At 47.4% G+C, this 16,018-nt stretch overlaps 1 protein-coding gene across 5 annotated transcripts in view; it reads left to right on the top strand.

Annotated features, from left to right (window-relative positions):
• Positions 1 to 1,582: 1,582 nt before the first annotated feature.
• ADGRD1 (adhesion G protein-coupled receptor D1) overlaps positions 1,583 to 16,018 on the top strand; it is a 139,625-nt gene continuing 125,189 nt past the window's right edge. For 2 of the 5 annotated variants that reach the window (XM_035724049.1, XM_035724045.1), the window contains exon 1: positions 15,387 to 15,929. In XM_035724049.1, the coding sequence (XP_035579942.1) occupies positions 15,870 to 15,929 (60 nt within the window). In that variant the 5' untranslated portion in view covers positions 15,387 to 15,869. Of the gene's footprint in view, positions 1,639 to 13,935; positions 14,010 to 15,211; positions 15,348 to 15,386; positions 15,930 to 16,018 lie in introns of those variants that run through there. The other 3 variants (XM_035724046.1, XM_035724047.1, XM_035724048.1) reach the window with 3 other exon arrangements.

Genomic DNA, 16,018 nt, shown 5'->3' with positions numbered 1-16,018 from the left:
TGGCCACATCGGTTTTTCTAATTCTCATCAACACCAGGCTCGTTTTTGCCTTAAGGATCTGGCGTTCTCCTGTGTGGCTCACTCTTCCTTCAGATGCCTGGATCCATCCAATCATTCAGCATCTGCTCCCATATCACCTGTTCAGCCAAGATGTTCTTCCCTCACCGTCAACTACAGCCCTACATCTACACACTCCCCCTCCCCCTGGTCAAGAACATCAAATGGCATTTTAGTTTAGTTTATTTAAAGCACTCATCAACGTTTTCAAATTTCTCACTTTTTGTGTACTTGTGTGTTTCTCTCCCCCGCCCCCCACCACTGGAATAGAAATTCCTTGAGGGCAGACACGGGTTTTTTTGTTGACGACTCCATCCCCAGTCATTGGAAGAGTATCTGGGGTACAGTAGATGCTCCATAAATATTTAATGATACACAAATTCTCTGAGAGATGGTGGCAGATGGATACAGAGGGTGGGGAGCTCAGTCTGCTCTGTTGATGGATCGATGGGCACATGTGTAGGTAATCCACGGACTGCTGCTGCCTGGCCATAGCTGAATCTCTGTGAGGACATGGACACGTTAAAAAAGGTTTCACTGGGCGAGTGGAGGCAGTGGTTGTAAGAAAGAAGGCAGGTGTTGAATTCTAGCTCACGACTTCTCAGCGTCCACAATCACATGAGCCAATTCTCTCTCTCCTCTGGAGAACCCTAACTAATATATGTTCCCTCCCTCCCTCACCCCACAAATTTGTATGAACCCTGAATTTGATTCCATACAAGTTGATATGATGTGGCCTTTGTGCTCTGGGAACTAATAATCTAGTACGAGAATGAAGATAAAGACACAAACACTCAGAATTCAAGGCAGAATTTAAGGCAGGTCACAGACAGGCATGATGCCCTGGGCGCTCAGAAAGGGAGGCTGACTGTGAAGTCGTTGGATGAGAGTATTAACTCAGGAGCCGGGCTGTCTGGGCTCAATCACCTGCTCCTCTTTTTATTACTTGTGTCGTCTTTGGCAAGTGATCTAATGGTCTGTGACTCCGTTTCCTTGCTTAAAAAATATAGAAACGATTAGTACCTACATTATAGGATTATCAGAAACACTAGATGAAACAATGCAAGTAAGACACTTCAAAAAGCACCTTAATATTGGGTTTCAGGTTGTGGGACGGAGGCTGGGGTTATTGGCAGCAGTTGGCTTTCGGATGGAGAGGGGCAGGGGAGCTCCTGTGGCGTCGTGTGAAGAGGGAGCCGGAGGGGCAAGGGTGGGGGGCGGCTGGCCGCCTGGGAGATGCTCAGCTGGGACACAACAGGAAGGGGAAGGGGATGGCCATTTCGGGAAGCTCTGTGGGGCCGCAGTGGGGAGGGACGTATTAGTAAGTAACCTCTCCGGTGAGTTATTGTGTGTCACTGAGGACTTGGAAGCAGAGAGGTTGCTGAGATACCTTACTTTCTGCAAGAACTTTCCCGCTCAGAAATTCTGGGTGACATATAATGACTTGGCAAAACTCGTTTCTTTCCTTTTGCTCGATTTGGGTTTACTTTGCTGTTTCTTTTCTAGTTCCCTCACGTGGAAGCTCAGAGGACAGATTTGGGCCTGTACATTTCCCCCTCAGGCGGCACCCCACCAGTTCTCGTAAGTCGGATTTTCATTTTCACCCAGTTGAAACTATTTTCTAGCTTCCGTTGAGCGTTCCTCTTTTACCTGTGGATTGGTTGGAAACGTGTTGTTTAATTTCTGAGTAGCTGGAAATTTACCTGTTATCTTTCTGTGATTGATTTCTGGTTCAATTTCATTATGCCCAGAGAACATACCTGGCCTGACTTCACTTATCTACATTAATGAGGATTTATTTTATGGCCTAGGATATGGACTGTCTTGGTGAATGTTTCATGCGCTCTTGTGTGTTCTGCTGTTGTTGGGTGGAGTGTCCCATAAATGCCAATTACATCCAGATGGTCCATCGTGTTGCTCATTTCTTCTAAACCCCTTGCTGATTTTCTGTCTCCCCATCCTATCTATGGCCCAGAGAGGAATGCTGATGTCTCCAATTGTAATTGTGGATCTATTTCTCCTTCCAGTTCTGTCAGGCTTTCTTTCATGTGTTTTGAAGCTCTGTAGTCAGGCGCCCCCACATTTAGTATTCTCATGTCTTCTTGGTGAATCGGCTCTTTTATGTACCTATGATTCCTCTTTGTCTTTGCTAATTTCCTTTGTTCTGATGTCCATCTTGTCTGATATTAATATAACCTGTCTAGCTTTTTATTTTCTTTTGGATTAGTGTTTGCATGTTTTATATTTTCCCATTCTCTTTTCCTGACCTGTATCATTACGTTTTCAGTGAGTCTCTTGCCGACGGCATGTACTTAGATCATCATGTGTATCACATACCACTTCGTTTTCAGTGAGTTCGGATTTAAGTCTACCATTTTATATATATATTTTTTCTGTTGGTTTCTTTTTAGTTCCTCTTGTTTCCTCTTTCCTGACTTCTTTTGGTTTACTGGAGTATATTTTAGCCTTTCATTTTATTTATTATTTTGGTTTTGGCTATATCTCTTTGCATAATTTTTTAATGGTTGCTGTAGGGGTTACAGAGTACATCCTCCACTTTTGATGGTCTAATTAGAATCAGTATTCTACGACTTCAATTTGAATATAGAAATCTTGTCTCTTGGGGCGCCTGGGTGGCTCAGTCTGTTAAGCATCTGCCTTTGGCTCAGATCATGATCTCGGGGTCCTGGGATCGAGCCCCACGTCCACCAGGCTCCCTGCTTAGCTGGGAGCCTGCTTCTCCCTCTGCCTGACACTCCCCTTGCTTGGGCTGTCTCTCTCTCTCTCAAATAAATAAATAAAATCTTAAAAAAACCAGAAATCTTGTCTCTCTGTGGGTCTCTGTATGCGCGGTTGACTTACATGTTCTGTCTGTAGACATTAAAGGCTCCGCCAGCCAATGTTTTAGTTTTTGTTTTTGTTTTTGCTTTCGGCTGTCAAAGATGTTTAAACATTTTGAAGGGAAGAACAGTATGCTATATTTACGCACATATCTACTGTTTCTGTTGCTCTCTCTCCATTTCTAGAGAATGGAGCCCAAGGAAGGTGAGTGAAGACAGACGTAGGAGTGAACTTCCAGGTGAGCTTGGCTGAGTTCTGATAGTCCTGCTATCCTCTGGACTTTTCACAGATTGAGTAAATATGTAATATTTTATCCCTGTTCTTTTTTTTTTTTTTTAAGATTTTATTTATTTGAGAGAGAAAGAGAGAGAGGTAGCCCAAGCAGGGGGAGTGTCAGGCAGAGGGAGAAGCAGGCTCCCAGCGGAGCAGGGAGCCCGATGGACGTGGGGTTCGATCCCAGGATCCTGCGATCATGACCTGAGCCAAAGGCAGATGCTTAACTGACTGAGCCACCCAGGCGTCCCTTCCCTATTCTTTAAGCCTATCTTGAGTTGGATTTTCTATCGTCTGCAACAGAAAGCACCCTGATTGACACAGTAATAAAAGGACAAGATTTTGGGAAGGGTGTTATGATAGTTGGTTATAGTTTGAGTTATTCTAGGCTAATCAGTGACAAGACTGCGATGAAATTCAACTGGGTTTCAAATCTAAATATTTTTTTTTTGATTTCTGGTTTAATGCCATTTGTATGGTCTTTAGGAAATCCAGGATTCGATTATTTGTTGGTCTAGGCTCTCCCAGGAATAAATCTCTTGAAATGTAGCCCCATCTTTGAAGGTTTTTATGGAGCTTGACATTGTTATTCTCAGAGACAGTGAGTAAAGAATTAATTGCTAGTTTTGCTGCAGTGGTTCAGTATGATTTTCTAAAAGGTGCAAGATAATTGATTGTCTTTTTCTCTGCAGCTGATTTCACTCCTAAATGGCAAACTATATTGTTTGCTGGATGAAATGCTAATTGCTTATATGATGATGATCATAGTGATGACAGATGATGATTACTTAGTGCCTCACTGTCACTTAAGATCCCATCTGTTAATGAAAATAGACTTGTTGGTAGGTACCCCTGACTGTTTAAGCAGCTGAGTCCAGAGACAAAGGAGAAAACTCACTCTGGACTGAGAAATTATCTAAGATGAATAGTCAGGATGAGGCCCAAGTTAGCATGTCAACTATATAAGTTAGAGATTATTTTCAAGTGCAAGTAACTGAAAGTACACTCTAGTGGTTCAGCCTATAGGACTTTTTTTGTTTTTGTTTTGTTTTTTAGAGAGGGAGGGAGGGACAGAGGAAGAGGGAGAGAGAGAGAATCTCAAGCAGACTCCCTGCCAGGCGCAGAGCCCAACGCGGGGCTCGATGTCACGACCCTGAGATCACCACCTGAGCCGAAGTCAAGAGTCGGAGGCTTAACTGACTGAGCCACCCACCTCCTTTTTTTTCTTGCGTGAGGATGTCCAGTTGTTCCAATCCATGCATTGAAAAGACCATCCTTTCTCCATCTTGATCCCTGGCACTCCTGTTGGAGATCAAGGAGCAGTATAGGCGTGGGTCTATTTCTGCGTTCTCTCTTCTGTTTCGTCCGTTACAGTGGGTGTAACTTTTCGTTGGTATCACATTCTGTTGAGCACGGCAACTTTATAGGAAGTCTTGAAATCAGTATGGAAGTGTTCCAACTTTGTATATATTTTTCAAAATAGCTTGAAAACTATTCCAGTTTCTTTACCTTTCCAGATAAATTTTAGAGTTAGCTTGTTGATTTCTATAAAAAATTCCTGGTGAGATCTTGGGGGATTTGGGTGGGATTTGAGAGAGGACTGACATTTTACCAATACTTAGTCATTCAACCCAAGCATGCGATAGATCTTTCTATTTACATAGGTGCTTTTTGCACACACTTTGTTAGAGTTATACCTATTTCATTTGGGTGCTATTACAAATTACCTTTTTCATATTTTAATTTCCAATCATTCATTATTAGCATATCAAATTCAATAAAATTTTTATGTTGGCCGTATTTCTTGTGTGACCTTAGTAAACTCACTTGTTTGCTCTAGTAATTTATGTACTATAAAGTTCATCCATTTAAACTGTACAACTCAGTGTTTTTTAGTTAATTGATAGAGCCATGTAATCATCCCCACAATCTAATTTTAGAACATTTCATCACCTCAAATCCAGACACCTTTCTTTCATTTGGATTTTTGTTTAATTCTATTATGATTAGAGAACATACTTTATATGCTTTGATATTTCATATTTGTTGAGGCTTTTTTTTTTATGGATCAGAATATGGTCTATTTTGGTGAATGTATTATGTGCACTTAAAAAGGATGTCATTTTTCTGTGGTTGAGTGTTTTATAAACGTCATTAAGCCAATTAGGTCAATAATGTTGGTCAGTGCTTCTGTAGCCTTAGTGATTTTCTGTCTACTTATTTTATTGATTACCGAGAGAGGAATCTGTGAATACAGCTGTGGGCTTGTCTCTTTCTCCTTTCAGTGATAGCTGTTTTTGTACTGTGTGTTTTGTAATTCTTTTGTTAGATATGTATGTGTTGTTGCTGAATTCTTCCCATGGTCCTTACGTAATGATCTTCTTTATCCCTGAAAATAACTCCTGTTCTGAGGTCTACTTTGTCTGATAACATGGCCATTCCGCTTTTCTTCTATTTTGTGTTTTCAAGATACATTTTTCCTGTCTACTTTTACTTTTCAGCTAGCTGGGTATTTATATTTAAGATTCACAGGATATACTTGGGTCTTTCTATTTTATCCAGTCTGGGAATCTCTGTGTCATTGGGTGTGTTCAGATCATCTAAATTCAATGCGGTGATTGATATGGTTGGTACGAAATCTGCCGTCCTTGCCAATGATTTTCTATTTGTTTTATCTGTTTTTGTTGTTGTTTTCCTTGTACCCTTTCTTGCTGCTTCTGGATTAATGCAGAATTTGTTATGATTCCATTTTATGCTTTATTATTAGCTTATTATTTGTAGCTCTATAACAGGTTTTCCCCCAGTGGTTGCCCTCAGGTTTACTAAATGGCTTTTCAGTGACTAGCATAAGATATATCTCTTTAAATAATCACGTACTACGTTCCATAATCGTGGACCACTTGTGGAGCGTACACGCCTCGTAGCTTATTCTCCCGCCTTCTCCCTCCTGGCCTTTGTGATTTTTTCCTGCACTTTATGTTTACATATGCTATCAACCCAAAGCACATTCTATTCTTTTTCCTTTGTTTTTTTTTTTTAAGATTTTATTTATTTATTTGACAGAGAGAGAGACAGCGAGAGAGGCAGCACAAGCAGGGGGAGCGGGAGAGGGAGAAGCAGGCTTCCCGCTGAGCAGGGAGCCCGATGCGGGGCTCGATCCCAGGACCCCGGGACCATGACCTGAGCTGAAGGCAGACGCTTAACGACTGGTCCACCCAGTCACCCCTCCTTTAGTCGTTCTTCATTTTATAGCAATCACAAATGAGAGGAAGTTCCTTTCTTACTCAGATAAACTGTAACCCTTTCTGGATATCTTCATTTCTTCCTGTAGACCCAGGTTTGTCTCATGTCATGTTGTTCTGCCTAAGGAATTCTTTTACGTTCCTTGTTGTGCTGGTCTTCTGGTAATGGGTTCTCCCAGCTTGTGTTCATCTAAAAAAGTGTTTATTTCACTTTCATTTTTTATTGAGATATAATCAACATACCATAAAATTCACTTTGAATTTGAATTCATTTTAAAATGTGAAAGTCAGCTCGGTTCAGCAGCATGTATATTAAAATGTAAAATTCAGTGATTTTAGTATATTCACAATATTCATAAAGTTCAGTGATATTTAGTATACTCGCAATATTTAGCATATTCACAGGTATATTCACAAGTATATTCATAAGTGCATTTACCAGTGTATTCACAAGTCTACCTACTCATCAGTGTATTTACGAGTGTATTCATGAGTACATTCAAAAGCATATTTATGAGTGTAGTCACAAGTATATTCACGAGTATATTCATGAGTGCATTCACAAGTGTTCATGACTACATTCACGGGTGTATTCACGACTATATTCACAAGTGCATTCATGAGTGTATTTGCGAGTATACTCACAAGTGTATTCACGAGTATACTCACCAGCACATTCTTGAGTGTATTCACAAGTACAACCATCACCACTATTTAATTTCAGAGCATTTTCATCCCCCCGCCGATGAAATTCTATGCCCACGGGGAGTCACTCCTCACCCTCCATTCCATGCCCTCCCCTTCATTTTGAAAGATGTTACTACGTGTAGATACAGACAGAGGCATAGCTAGAGAAGCTGGATGCACAGTTGCCGGATGCTCAGCTCTGCGCAGCCAGCCCCCATCCCTGCACCCCGTGCATCAGATACGTCCCTGCGTCGTCCTTCCTGACAGGAAGCCAACCGTAACTCTCATCTCTGCTCCTCTGTGTGCACTTACCCGCCTCTGCCTTCACCATCTCTCCTTGATGTCTGATTTCTTGAAGTCTGATGATCATGTGTCTAGGGCTGTGTGTGTGGTGTGAGGTATTTGTCTGGTTTGGGATTGCCTGAGCTTCTTGGGTCTGTAACTGAATGTAGTTAGTTATTTCTGAACATTCTTGGCCGTTTTCTCTTCAAACATTTTTTGGTCTCCTTTTCACACTTCTACTTCTGGAATTTCAATTATACAAGTGTTAGATTATTTGATACTATGACATTGCTCCTTCATGCTATTTTTTAAAATTATTCTTTTAAGTTTCACTTTGTGCATCAGTCTGGGTAATTTTAACTGGCCTATCATAAGGTTCACTGGCCGTTTCCCTGACTGCATCGAGTCTCCTGATGAGCTCAAAGGAGTGCTTGTTCTGTTACCAATTTTATTTTCAGTGATACCATTTCTGCTTGAAATATGTATTCCTTCCCATAATTTCCATTTGCCCAGGAGTGTTGTCCTCCTTTTCCACTAAAGCACTGATTGTGGTGGTCACAGTTATTCAAAATTTTCTGTCTTGTAATTGTGATTGCTTTGTCTCTGGATGGTTGGTGTGTTGGTTTTTCTTTTTGTTGCGTGTGTCATTATTTTAGAATGAGTGCCGGGCATCACGTGTAAGACCATGGAGACTGAGGTGCATGGTATTCATGCTGGGGCTTGGGAAGAGCTGTTTTCTGCTAATCCATTTGTATGTGTGATCATGCATGCATGTGCATGTACGCATGTGTTCACATGCGTACATGCACACACATGTATATGTAGACACACACATGCAAGAATGAATATGTACACATACGCGTGTGCACGGGTGTAGGTGTGTGCACGATGGTGCAGGTGTGTGCACGATGGTGCGTGTGCATGGGTGTTTGCACGCATGCATGTGCATGTCATCGTTTGTGTACACACGCATAGGTGTGTGCACATGGATGTGTATATATGTGGGGGTATGTGCACATACCTGTGCATGTGTGTGTGTGTATGTGTGCGTGTGTGCTAGTCTGGAGGGGAGCTGGGTTTGGGCTCTCCTGCTGTGTCTCCTTCACTGCAGGGCCGGCTCGATCCCTCCGGCACAGCCTTGCTCTGGGGTGGGCCTTGGTTTGGCAGAGGGGGTGACTCCCCGTTCCTGCTCCACTTTGGCTTCACGCCTCCCTCATGTGCCAGGACGTCAGAGTGTCTCTCCTTGGGCTCTGGCCTCTCCCATGACCAGGATGCTGCTGCTGGCTAGTCTGGTATGAGGTGGGGGGGGGTGTGCAGGAATCGTTTTCCTGATACAACTGCAGCCCCGGTGGCCCTGTGTTTTGGTGTCTTGGGGGCTCGCGTCTTCTGCCTTTTCTCCAGCTGCAGAGGTTTTCCCCTGTGCCCTGGGGGTACAGCATTAGCTGTCCTTCTCTCAGAGACTTAAGGACCTTGTTCCTTGGGGAGAAGGGTCAAGGCAGGCTTCCTGCCTCTGCACGGTGCTGCGTGTGCCCCTCTGAGAGTTGCCTCCCGTCTCTCCTTGGAGTGTCTGCCAAGTCACAGAGAAGAGCCTGAGAGGGGGTGTGTGCTCCCCTTTGCCTATAGCTGCCAGGGGCCCGGCGCTCACACGAGCCTGCACCCCGCCTTTCCGAACTCACCACAAGTCTTTCACTGCATTCTTCTCACCTGCTGGGGCTCCATGTTCCTCCTGCACCCTGCCACATGCAAGCCAATGCTCATGTCCCCTCTTTCCTTAGATTTCAGGCTAGGGAATCTCCCTGAACCTCTGCTCACTGATGGGGTTTGGGAAAAGGGACAATTTTGTAGATTAGGGGGGCTGTTCTGATTGTGGAGGGTGATGCTCTTTCCAGCTTTCTACGTCCTAGGATGAAAAGCTTGTGGTTTCCATTCCCATGATAGCCTGAGAGCCGCTCCACCTCTATTTACCACTGCCATATTCCAGCCAGAATAAAGGGTCAAGGTCAGAAGACTTCAGGAAGAGCAAAGATCCAAAGGGACTGGCCTCTCAAAGCTTTTCCTCAGAAGCCTGTGCCAGACCCTTCCGTCTGCGTCTTGCTGTGTGTAATCACATGGCCACCCTGGCTGGAATGGAAGAGATCATTTTTTTCCCCAACTTCCAAACCTCCCTTTATTTATTTATTTAAAACAGTTTTTAAAGTTTTTACTTTAATTCCAGTTAGTTAACATACAGTGTTATATTAGTTTCAGGTGTACGATATAGCAATACAATACTTCCATATATGACCCCGTGCTCATCACGACGGGTACACTCCTTCATCCCCATCCCCCATTTCCCCCATCCCCCAATACCCCAGGGGGACCAGCCCCTCTGGTGACCAGCAGTGTGTTCTCTGTAGTTACCAGTCTTTTTGTCAGCTACCCTCCACCTCTTTTCCCTTGCTCATCTGTTTTGTTTCTTAAGTTCCACATGAGTGAGATTATCTGGTATTTGTCTTTCTCTGATTGACCTATTTCACTCAGCATTACACTCTCTAGCTCCATCCACGTCATTGCAAATGGCAAGATTTCATTCTTTTTCATGGCTGAGTAATATTCCATCGTGTGTGTGTGTGTGTGTGTGTGCGCGTGAATCACATCTTTTCTATCCACTCATCTGTCGCTGGACAGCATTTCCACGATTTGGCTATTGTAAATAATGCTGCTATAGACATCAGGGTGCTGCGTAGCCCTTTGAATTCCTATCTTTGTATTCTTTGGGTAAATACCTAGTAGTGTGATTGTTAGATTGGAAGGGGAATTCTACTTTTAACCTTTTGAGGAGCCTCCATACTGTTTTCCAGAGCAGCTGCCCCAGCTTGCGTTCCCACCAACGGTGTGAGAGGGTTCCCCTTTCTCCGCATCTGTGGAGAAACACCTGTTGTTTCTTGAAATGTTGATTTTAGCCATCCTGACAGGTGTGAGGTGGTATCTCATGGTGGTTTTGACTTGTATTTCCCTGATGATGAGTGATGTTGAGCATCTTCTCAAGTGTCTGTTGGCCATCTGTGGGAAGTGATCATTTTTAACTGAGCTCAAATACACTTGGATTAATCAAACACACTTGGGATTCTGCATAGAGAGAACGAAGGAGGAAAAGGGCCATTAGCAATGTCTGCCACGCATCTTCCTGCTGGAAATACTCCTCACCAACTAGAGTTTCTTTATCCCCCAAAGTTCCCACATGTGCATCCAAGCAGAGTTGTCACTGACTCTTGAGGCCTGAGACCACGGGACCAACATGCCCGGTGGATGGTCTTAGCCCTGGTTCTCTGGAAGCAGAGCCTGAGGCAGAGACTTATGTGTGTGCGTACTTGGGTGTGTGATTCCAGGGGCAAAGGCGTTATAGGGGGAGTAAGCAGGCATGTGGGGTCGTCGGTTCAAGGTGACTTGAGCTGCTACACTAGACTGGAAGGAAGGGGCCATGTTTATCCGATGGGTCTGTACTCCCTGCTCAGCGGTGCTCATTAGGCACCCCCACTTCTGCGTGCTTAGGCCTGTGCTTGGCGGGGGGCGGGGGGAGAAGCCCATGCGGGCCACAGGAGGGTCGCTGTTGGGAGTGAGGATGCTGGAAGCCAGTGTGGCGCGGATCGTCTGGACGTGGTGGGGCCAACGAGGAGGCTGGGAGGTGAAGGGGAGGCGGGCAGGACCCAGGCCAGCAGGGTGGAGAATCCCTTCCCTCCAGCCCCAGCTCCTGCCACTTTCCCTCTTGTACCCGCATTTGGTTGAATGCCAAATTACTGCGGTTTCTCAAATTGGCCAGGACTCTTAGTTGCAAGGGACAGAAACCAAGCTCGTAGCTTCTTGAGCCCAAATGTGCATTTACTGGTGCCTGTCAGTGAACTGGCTTTAGGTGTAGCAGGATCCAGGGGCTCAGCTGATGCCCTCAAATCTCTCCCTTGCCCATTTTTCAGTTTGCCCAGTTTTTTCTACTGTTGGTAATTCTTTCCTTTGTAGTGAGAAAAAATGGGCATCAAGAACCATAATTTAAGGCCGTCCTGGGTTAGCAGCTCCAGTGGGGGAGGAGAGCCTTCTCTCCCAAGGTGGGTATCTGTCCCGGGGAAGGCATCAGTGTATCAGGTAGGTCCCCTGCACACCCGCAGACAGTCACAGGGCCCGGGGCATGGAGGTGCTGTGAAGGTCCCACAGTCCCAATGGGAGCACGTGGGCGGGTGAAGAAAGTGTTCTGCAGGAGAAGACACAATTGACAATTGCTTTGGTCAACAGAAGGGGCCAGGACCTGGACCAGCAGGAACACCGTATGTCCGTGCTGTGATGCATCCCATGCTGCATCCAGGTGCTAGCCCATTTCATAGCTTTTTCCAGAATGTTCTTCATTCCCTTAAGAACAAGAATTCCCTGACTCCTGCGTGCCACATCCTGGCTGAGTTCACCCCCAGCTCTCTAACCCCCTCAGTTTCTACAGCACCCGTGTGCTGCCTGCACACCCTAACACACGGCCGAGTCCAGCCACATGGGACACGTGCAGCTCAGGCAGCTTCTCACAGATCTGCTGGTTTCTGGAAGGCAGTGTGGCTGGGGGAGGGGCCGTTAGGGGGTGACAAGAACGAGTGTTAAGAACTAGCAGTCTGCACAGACTTTCCAACCTAAGCACCTGCGCGCTTCGTGAGGTCCCAGGCTGTCCTCCTGCAGGCACGAGGACACGTGTCCACTTGGCACCTGCCTCCCTGCGTAAGCCACCCAGTTATGTCTCCACCTCAGCCAACATCACGCTCTGCTTCATCCCTGGAAACACTTACTGAATATAGAGCCTGATGAGGACTTAGGATCGTTTCTTTCTCTTCTCTTTTCAGCTTTATTAAGGTATAATCAACAAATAAGATGGTTATATTTAAAGTATATGAAGTGATGATTGGATAACATACGTGTTTGATACATATATAGACGAAGGGATTCTCACAATAATTAATTAACCTGTCCATCACCTCACACCTGGCTTATTTGCTTATTTGTTTATTTATGTATTTTTTGGTGAGAACAGTTAAGTTCTACTCTTGTAGCAAATTTCAATTACACCACCTGCTATTATCAACTATAGTCACCATGTCGCACAGTAGGTCCTCAGACCTTACTCATCTTTGGCCCCTGCCAAACCCATTCTACCATGTTTCTACGAGTAAATTTAGATTCTACATATCAGGGATGTTAAGGTCCCATTGAAAACATTTAATTAACGTCTATGTCAATACAAACCTGATATACTTTTACCAAAGTATGACAAAATTTTTCTTTTAAGTCAAACACACAGGCACTCATTCAGAAAATATTAATATTGAATACCTATTAAGTACTAGGCTATATGATCCAGCGATTCTATTTCTGGGAATACATCCCAAGGAAACAAGAACTCTGTGTCGAAAAGACATCTGCATCCCCAGTTCATTACAGTGTTACATACCATGGCCGAGACGCAGAGCCAGCCTGTGTCCATCAGTGGGCGAACGGGTCCAGAAGATGTGGGGTATAGATGCGATGCAACATTGCTCAGCCGACAAGCGTTATGCAGGGTGAAATGAGTCAAATGCCGTACGATCTCCCTTACGGGGGACTCAGAACAAAGCCCCAAACTCCTGGAACAAGGATCAGGTGTGGGGCTACCAGAGGTGATGGGATGCGGAGGAGGAGTGGAGGAAGGTGCTCACACGGTCCGCGTGTGTGAGACAGAGAAGCTCCGGGGACGCGCGCTCCGTGTGGTGACACTACCATGTGCTTTATGGGATCGTCGGGGTGAGCAGACCCTAAACATTCTCAGGACGAGGAAGGAACACTGTTTTTCCTTCCCTTTGTGTGTGTCTCTAGAAGAGAGATGGTCACTTTACATGTGAGTCAAGCCAGCATGCGTATACCCTGGACTTAGACGGCGCAGCAGGGTGTCTGGCAGCTCGGCAAAACCAGGGGAAAGTGCTGAGCCCTGTTCCCGAGGCTGAGGATGCGGAAGGACGTCCCTGCTCCCACGGGGCCTGCATTGCGGTGGGGAGACACCGACGGCAGGGGAATGGGGGCTGAAGGTGTAAAGACATCAGGCAGGGAGAAGTGACGGGGAGGAAATGAGCAGGGAGGGCGTCAGGGCAGGAGTCCTGGGGCCAGGACGCTGTCCGGGAACGGCCCGAGCCTCCCTGGGGCCCACCGTGCTGCGGCCCTGGCCCTGAGCCCGCCTGCGCCACCTCCAAGTCTGCACGGCCCCGGAAACGCCGCTTTGGGGGAAGGTGGGCTCGTCTCAGCACTGGGAGGGGACGTGGGACAGGTGATGTGAATTGGCACAAGCACGTGGTCTGGGGTTCGGGTCCGACGCCAGTCCCTGGTGAGTGTAGACACCTGGGCGCAGGCCGCCCGTTCGGCTTTAGCTGCAGTGTTTATTACCGCCATGGAGCTGGGTGCCTCCGCGATCTGACGGATCTGACGGCACATCCGAGATTAGAAGGGGCACGTCCTGGCTTTGTTCAGCCGTGGAAACGGGAGAGGTTGGCACAGAGAGAGGTCCGTTGAGCGGTGTCCAGCGAAGTCCGGGGAGGAGCGCCCGCGCCACCGCGTCCCTGTGGAGGCAGCCTGCCGACCCCGAGGACATGGGCGGTAAGTGGCTCTTCCTCGGCGGTCAGCCCAGGCAACGGGGTCAAGGCGCTGTTTAAGCGCCCAAGTACTGCAGCTCAGGGCTCGCCGGTGCCTGAGGGAGGCACTGCTCCCAGCAGTGATCTGGAACCTTCTGCAGCCACGTGGGAAGGCTCGGGGCTGGCGGCCCTCGGAGGCCAGGGCGCTGCCGCCCGTGTTACAGACACCTCCCGTTTGACGTCCTGTTTGGGTTTTTCCCTTTCCCATGGAGACTGGAAGGCACTTTCGTATCCTCTTTAGGAAGTGCTTGGATTCAGGACTTTATTCCATTTAAAGTCAGGACGGAGGAGACGATGCTCTTGGCTAACATTGCATGGGTGTTCTTGTCTACTTTAGAATCAGCATTGTGGCCGACGTTTATTGAGTGACATTTTCTCCTGGCGAGCGTTGTGGAGTGTTACATAGTCCCCAAGCACGGCCTTGGGGCCTCGAATGCATCACCTCATTTCTCCTTACAACCCGGCGGGGTAGGAACTGCGGCCTCCATCCCTGAGACAAGGAGTCAGAAGCACAGGGAGGGTCAGTAAGTTGCCTGAGAGCACACAGCTCACAGATGCTGGAGACGGCTCAGCGAGGCGAGCGGGGGTCAGTCTGCAGAGCAAACTACAGCGCTGACTGTGAGCGTGTGAGTGAGTGTGAACATGTGTGAGTGGAGCAGTGCCTGTGAGCCTGTGTGAGCATGAACATGTACGTGTGAGTGTGAGCACGTGTGAGTGTCTCTGAGCGTGTGAGTGTGTGTGAGAGTACGTGCACGAGAGTGTGAGCCTGAGCACATGCGTGCGTGTGTGAACATGTGAGTGCGAGCACGTGTGTGTGAGCATGTGTGTGAGTGTGTGTGCGCGTAGGCGTGGATTTGGGGTAGATTGGATAAACATTCAGTCTTGAGTAAACTGAGGCTCAGGGTTTGACTCTGTTATCCCCCGGAGAGCAGGATCCTGGATGCCGGCGGATATGGGGTTTGGCGTGATTCCACCGAGGACCCTGTAAATAATCCCATGGCTTTCACCTGCCTCTGAAAGGGTTAAGGAGAAACATGTGGTCAGCACTTCTCTGGGGGCACGCGGGTGTGGTTTATTTTCCTTTGCCATCTGTGTATCACCTTCTTTCTTCCTTTGGACAAAAAAGGCTCAGCTGTCAACACAGTTCATGGTTTGTTGTCTGATTTCTCGTTAGGAACATTCGCTCTGCCCTGGAGGGTGCTGGCGGGAAGCATCTGATCTCTGCGGACGCCCGTGCTGTCTGGTCGGCCAGTTGTTCTCAACAGCCCGGTGTTAGGACCCAGGAAGGACGCGGCAGCAAGGGGTATAAATAGAGAAGCCGACCAGAACAAAGTTTGAGGAGAGAGCCTGACATCATTGCCTCTCCACCCAGAGCTGGGGCCGGCGGGGTGTCGGGCTGAGTCAGCGCACACACGGGCTGGGCTGGGCAGGAGCGCCAGGACCGGGCGCCCCTGAGGGTCTTCTCGCTGTGCCCACTTCAGGGAAGGAGCGAGGGGTCTGATCGCCAAGCCCGGATGGAGGCAGACCGAGACTCCTGAGAGCCAGGCCAGCCTGACGGTGGTGGACGGCCCCGCGGGGCTCTGTGAACGGCGGCCGGCTGGGGGCTGCCCTCCCGGGACGCCGGGCCCCGAACATTCTCAGCACAAGGGAGAGACGCCCGTGAGCTCTCAGGACGGCTGCGTGCCACACACTAAGGAGAAGCAGATCTTTTCTTTCCGGAACCTGTGAAAATGTCCCTTTCCTGGGGAAGTGAAAGTTAGGGCACGCGCTGGGCGGCAGACCCTCAGGACCAGGGCTCAGGTGGCGCCCTGACCTCTGGGCAGCCATGAGGGGGCTGCTCTGGGGCGGGCACCCCTGGCTGCTACTGATCTTTTGGGATTTCCAGGTAACGTCTCCGAGCCGCTCTGTCTGGGGTCGGACTAGAGCTTTCTGCCAGCGGCTGCCCCGCCGTGTCTGACTCTCTGGTCTTTGTGT

The sequence above is a fragment of the Zalophus californianus genome, chromosome 14, assembly GCF_009762305.2.
Source record: "Zalophus californianus isolate mZalCal1 chromosome 14, mZalCal1.pri.v2, whole genome shotgun sequence".
In the NCBI taxonomy this organism is placed as follows: Eukaryota; Metazoa; Chordata; class Mammalia; order Carnivora; family Otariidae; genus Zalophus; species Zalophus californianus.
The sequence above is the reverse complement of the archived record's forward strand: the minus strand, read 5'-3'. Positions and strand labels throughout refer to the sequence as shown.